Here is a 6,558-nt window from a genome sequence, read left to right as displayed (position 1 = left end):
ACGTAATTGTGCTTTTGTTTTATCAGCGACACAGCGCTGCAGTTGTGTGCCATAGGCTTTATTTATTTGTCACTGATTATTTATTTAATTAATATTTCGCGTTTCCGAGGAAACTCACGCTCGGCATGCAAATGTGCCTTTATAACGCCATTTTGAAACTGTCCTGCAGCTACGCTATCTGTCGGAAGTGACAGAAACTCGGCGCTCTCACTCAGGAGACTTCAAATAATACATACGTAGCGTTTCACTTTCGTAGCATTGCTTTCAGATGAGAAAAAAATGCGGTGCATTACTTTCTGGGCAATCCTCGTAGTTGGTGTGAAAGTGTTCTGGACATCAAAATGGAGGCAGACAGATCCGAAAAAAGCCGTCTATACTGTCACAAACCAGCACCCAGCATTATACTACTACCAGTAATGATGTAACTTCCCGGATCCTCCCGAAACCATCTGAAGATGAACCTGAAAAGATTTGAAAACAGGTTTATGGAATAAAGCATTATTATTCAAAAAAGTGACTGGTTGCAGTGGTGTGTAACTTATTTACATTGTTTGAGTCAGCTGTTTGTTCAGGCAGGTGTTCTCATCTGTGTGTGCATAGTAAATTTTAAAATGGCATATACATGTGAGTGTACCCAGGGAATTGCTAGTATACTTTCTGTCAGTACTATCGTACACCATAATTTGAGTTATGAGAGCGGAGCAAAAAAAAGTGATAATGGAAGATCTTGGAAGAGCGCCTTCAGGGACATGGCTATTATTACACTAATTTTACACCCTAATGTAGTAAGTGTTTAACTACAAGAATTGTTTTACAGATGAAGTATAGAATTCACTACCACAATACTGCAAGTAAGTCTTTCCAGATACATGGGTCGGCATTTTATATTCTGATACAAAAGTTGCTGGTAGAAGGTAGGGAACTGGAAATCTCGGCTTAGAAACAAACTTAACTATATCTCATTGGCCATATATATCACTCCTAAGAATATACTGTGTCTCACCTGTAAAAATATTGTCTGTAACTTGGCACAATTGAGGTACAGTACTTTACTTTCTTCCTTGAAATCATCCTTTAGGACAGCGTAAATAGCTTCACGTGTTGCAGGTATGATTACATTCAATGCTTTTTTTCGGAACTGCACTGCAGTAAGAAATTCTAGACGCTTTTAACTTCTATTGCCAGTGACCTCAGCGGCACCGTCTGCCATGTTGCGAAATTTCTCTCCACATACAAGTTTCATATACTTGGAGTAACGAATGTCAAAATATGATTACACTTTTCTAAATCCACACGCATGTAACTACGATAGTCGTCGAGTTCGTTCTACAACTCATGAAGTAAATTTACGTGCGATAACGCCTTCAGTTAAGGAGCCACTGTGTTGATCTGTCTTTCTGTTTCTGGCTTTTTGTTTGCAGTTTTTAGCAACACAGTTTGCAAACGCAGACCATAATGAAATTATTCCATTTCTGAATAAATGAAATAGACCTTGAGGTTACGACAGTGTGCTGGCTTCCATTGAAATTTCTGCTCTACACCGACAGATGGTGGACGAGCAGTAGATCGGAACTTACGTCGTGTGTACATACTAGTTCTGCTGCGATCATGCATCCACAGAATTATGCGGAGATATGCGCGCAGGCAAGATCGTTGCGTGATTACCTGCTTCTAGTATCGCAGGCTGTATACACTTTGCTTTGGGCAGAGACATTCTGTAAGTCCAAATAGAAGAAAACTTGTTGCGACAAAGTTTTATCTTTCCGAATGCCGGATTTAGAGTGTGGGAGAGTGGGGAGTGGGAGGTATGAACAACAAAGCGATGGATGTTCCAAACAGTTTACCAGATACTCAGCAGAGTGATGGAATTAATTATAGTCAAGATATTGTTGATAATAATAGCTGGGGTAGGCTGTATGCCACAAGAAAGCAGTTTACCACTATTGGTAAGGGTAACATTTCGTTTTCAGTGTTTTTGTCACTGTAAATTTGTTTTGTTTCTATAATCTTATTGACGTAGGATTACTTTTTTTCATGTCTTTCCTAAAGTTTTTAAAACTGAGTGCTATATGCAGATATCTTATGTTTGCTTTTAACTTTGTTACTGTGCAAAGGGATGTTAGTACATTTATTGTAAAAACAGTGAGTGTGTGGATGTAGTAGTCGTACACAACAAGATTGTTAAATAGTTGACAAAAAATGTATAGTCGAAAATATGAAGGCATTCATTCTTTAGTGGTCGCATTTGGCTTTTTATTCAGAATGTTCATACGTATATTTCTTTATCGGGATCTTGCATTCTTGTTTATGTGTCGAAATGGATAGTACGTTAGATTTTTCTTTAAACGTGTTTAACGCTCTAGACCTAGGTTAAATGCCATGTTCCAAATGTTCCAAGCTTTTTCGCTGGAACGACCCTCAAGTGTTTCATGGCTTGAAAAGGTCCAGCTTCATGCCACTTAAGGCATGGTTGCTCAATTCATCTAATTACACTTCTTCCAGTGAATCTCATGGTGCATTTGCCCAAGGTGTTATTTGGTTTCTTTCAAGTTTTGTTTAATTATTCATGTCTACATTGTGGTTTGGCATTCAAATGAAGCCTTGATTGTGATTAGTCTGATCTACAGCATAGTCCAAGGTTGGAAAGTGATAATTTGCTTTTTGAGAGTTGCCAAGACAGTTAATGTGAATGCAAAATAAACGTTGTTCTAACAGATTGCCCTGTAATGTAGTGTGGTGTGACCCATGTTCTGCAGGATAAATTCAGAAAAGCTAAATTAGAACAAGTACAAGTCTTACAGTATATCGATACATGTTGTGTACATATACGTAGACCTAAATTTTGAAAGGTGCAGAGAGGCTCCACTACGTAATCCTCTTCTTCTCATGGCGTTACAAGCCTGCTTAGATCATAGCCTCCTCAACAGGTTTCCTTCATTCTCCACTCCCCAGCACAATCCTCCATTATCCTCTACTCTAAGACATTTTATATCTTCTTGAGTATAGTATATCCATTCCTTTTGAGGCCTTCCTGTCTGTTTTCTTGTTCTTCCAGTGTCCATCCTAGAGACAAGTCCGAGCGAAGCTATTCCCTACTTTTTAGTAATCTTACAATGTTGCAACTCATATGGGATGGCCCAGATTAGTGTTCAGTCAAACCATTGCTATTCTGAATTGCCCCAAAGATATTTTGCAGAACTTTACCTTCAAATATTCTGAGCTACTGTTCATAGGTACTCCTTAGTGCACATTTTTCACATCTGCAAGCTACAGTTGGCCTTATCGTGACTTTGTAAATTTGCAGTTGCAGCTGTCTGTTTAATTACCTAAAGGCCCACAATCTCTTATTTGTTAAACATGTGAGAGTGTCTGTTATCCCTTACAGTGTGCAGTTTTATTTCAGTTGACGTGGAATTTGTCGTATTAATATTAGATCCCAGGTAGTCAAAATTATGCACATGTTCTAAATTGAAACCTGCTGCTGATAGTTAATCCAAGTTATCTTTCTTCCCGGTGAAAATCAAGTACTTAGCCTTCATTTTATTAAAAGCAGGCCTCTAAGTATTGCTGTTCTTTTTTTTCCAGTTCACCCATTGTTCTCTGTAGTGAAACTCTTCTTCTACTAATTATTGCTGCATTGTCAGCACATGCATATAGGTTTACATTGTGCCCATGTAACCAGATATTTCAAGCTTATGAATTTCTACACAAAGAGTTGCATTAAAGAGCGTTGTATGGAGGGTGTCCCCTTGTCTGTCTACTTTACGAATTCTAAACCATTTACTGAGTTCTCCATCCACTCACACTGCAGCCTAGGAACCAGCCAATGTTGCTTACATTGGTGAAGCATACTTAGTCTACTCTTCCTGGATTCCTTCCTGATTTCAAATAAAATTGATAAGTTTGTGGATTCACTTACTGAGACCAGTTCCTCCATTTTTAACAGTTCTGCAGTTATTCCATTGAGTCCTGGTGCTTTGTAGTTTTTTAAGACTGTGCACTACCTTCCACACTTCCTGTGTTGGGGTTTCATCTGGGTCATTCCACATCAAGGGGACCAGGGGTCCCCACTCGACCATTTCCAAATCTGATGAAATTAGGTGTGAGGGTTCTGTATGGTATTTGGTGGCTACATAACAAATTTCAGTTTAGTATCTTCAGTGGTTGAATTCTCAAGGGATTTTAAAGAGAGGCAACTCACCTCCGCATCATGTACGGAGGTGCAAATGTGCCAACTTTGACAGGCTTTTCTAAAAGTTCTATCAAACATTTGGTCATTTGCTTTAATATACACAGACAATTTTTTATGTTGAATCCCACAATGGCAAAAATTAAGGATTTAGCCTTATAGATACAAGCCTCTAAAGTGGGTAAAAAATTCGTCGCGCTATTCTGAGAGCCATGGTTTGACCGACACTGCTACATTTCATATGAATCAATCACACCAATATTTCAGCGGGTTATTTGTATCTATGATGTCTGTATATCGACCAGATTTAATTAACATTGGATGCCCAGATTGAAAGATATGCATCAGCAAAGTTGGCCAAAATTTTCTAATTGCAAAATTTTAGGGTATTTTTGGGGGGCAGTATCTCAACTACATCTTCTTCAATCCTCTTTTTTTTTTTTTTTTTTGCTATAGCTGGAAAAGGTATGCTTTAAGCTTTCAAAGAAATATTGTTTAATTTCTGGATTTTCAGTTTAATGAGTAAGAACACATTTCAAAAGTTATTATCTTAGCACTTCGAGAAGATTGAAAAGTCTTATATTTTGCTCATTAAGTCCCATAATTAATTATTTTTATTCGAGTGTATAAGTCAGTTTCAAACATTAATTTAGCACGACATATAAACAAGTATAGTACAAAATACAGCAAATAAGCAGAACAAAAATACTAAGAGACGGTTCCATTTTCGGTTAAGCACTTCTACAATGTTTTCAATGACAGAATGTGGATAACTGTATTGTCATCCTAGTGATGATGTTGATGGGGCTTGTAAAGTCATGAAGATATGTTGCTAAGGAATCCAGCAGGTATCTTTAGGAGTCGGCTAGTGGAAGGAATGAACATGTCCTTGTGGGTGCGTAAAGCTGATGGGGAAGTGAAACTTCATATGTTCTAGTCTACCAAAAATCGCCATACATAACAAGTAACATACTGTCCTGTAAACTTCAAACTGAGACTGCTGGAATTTCTTCATGTGCTTCGAAGGCATTAACTGTGAATGCTGTAGCATCATTAAAAACTCTGCTTACTCTGAGCTGATTACAAGTAATTGATTTTCTCTTGCTCCAGATACTGTATATCCCATGGTAAACCTTGTTTCTTGATCTGGGTGGATTTTTTCAATTTCATCTTTTGGTTCATAAAAAAGCTTTACACCTGTAATATATCATATGGAGTCAGTATTTGGTTATCTAAGGCCCTCTGCAGAATAGCGCAGGCTCAAGTCCTTTTGCTGTTCCCCCAATGCCATCACAAGGCAATTTACCGTGGCTTGTTTTAAAAAAATTCCATTTGGCAGTAATACCAAAATCCTTTTCGTGCAGGCATAAATTGATGAAATTTTTGAAATTCTTATATTGAACAGCTAAAGCATCACTAAAGTAATTAATGTTTTCAGTCTTTGTCTTTAAATATGCTATCAACTTTATTTGAAAGGTGTGGACAACAGTGGTATTGTGACAGAATAGTCGCTGACCATATGAATGCTAATACTCTGACATTCTTTTCCATCAAAATAGACATCAGATGGATGAAATGTGGCCTGACTAGTCTCCCAGTGGAATCCTTGCACTCTATCCTAAACAACAAATGAATATTTCTCAGCAAAATCTATCAATATAGTTAATTCATTTTCTGCAAGATTTCTTTTTATCTGCTTAAGATATAAACTTTGGTGTTCTGACACAGTGATGGCTTCTTAAACTGGTAATTTTCAAAATCAATACCTCCATGAAATCTTCAACAGTTCTCTGGCAAGTCTCCAATGTGTGTTTGCCAAAATGGACCCATTGTTTGTATTACATTGTTTCTTCAGGGTCATAGTCTTTAAAAGAGTCTTCAAGAAAAGCCTCAAGTCGCATTTTTCATGAACATTCCTCGCAATGTTGCAGCATACAATTTTTTTGATTACAAACTGCATACAGTTTTTTTCATCAATTTTTTGTAGTCTTCTTAACTTGATATTTTGATGAATTGCCCATAACATACTGAATGTGATTCAGAAGCACCAGCTGTACTACACCATTTCGGCTTGAGCTCATAAAATTTTGAGAAGCTTAGTTCATTTCCATATTGCTTACAATAAGCAATGAACATTTCTTGAAGGTTACAAAGGAGCAGGCATTTCTCTCCTTGTGAGTACTTCCACATTTATTCTTACTGCAACACAGTCCTTTTTCCCTGGGCATAAACGAGAAAACTCCTCATCTTCAGAGTAAATGAGGACATTTTGTTTTATTTCCCCAATGAGCTTTTTCCTCTTTTCGGTTTGCAGGTGTTGCCAAAATCCCGTCTTCCATCTTTAGTTTCCAAGCCTTCTTCACCGTTTT

The 6,558-nt window shown here is 37.5% G+C and overlaps 1 protein-coding gene across 1 annotated transcript in view; it reads left to right on the top strand.

The window, feature by feature from the left end:
* The first annotated feature begins 1,700 nt into the window (after positions 1–1,700).
* The window catches only part of LOC124545636 (ovarian-specific serine/threonine-protein kinase Lok-like), a 204,673-nt gene continuing 199,815 nt past the window's right edge, over positions 1,701–6,558 (top strand). The window contains exon 1 of the mRNA XM_047124585.1: positions 1,701–1,946. Within this exon, the coding sequence (XP_046980541.1) occupies positions 1,808–1,946 (139 nt within the window). The 5' untranslated portion in view covers positions 1,701–1,807. The remainder of the gene's footprint in view (positions 1,947–6,558) is intronic.

This window comes from Schistocerca americana, chromosome 1 (genome assembly GCF_021461395.2).
Source record: "Schistocerca americana isolate TAMUIC-IGC-003095 chromosome 1, iqSchAmer2.1, whole genome shotgun sequence".
Lineage (NCBI taxonomy): Eukaryota > Metazoa > Arthropoda > Insecta > Orthoptera > Acrididae > Schistocerca > Schistocerca americana.
The sequence above is the reverse complement of the archived record's forward strand: the minus strand, read 5'-3'. Positions and strand labels throughout refer to the sequence as shown.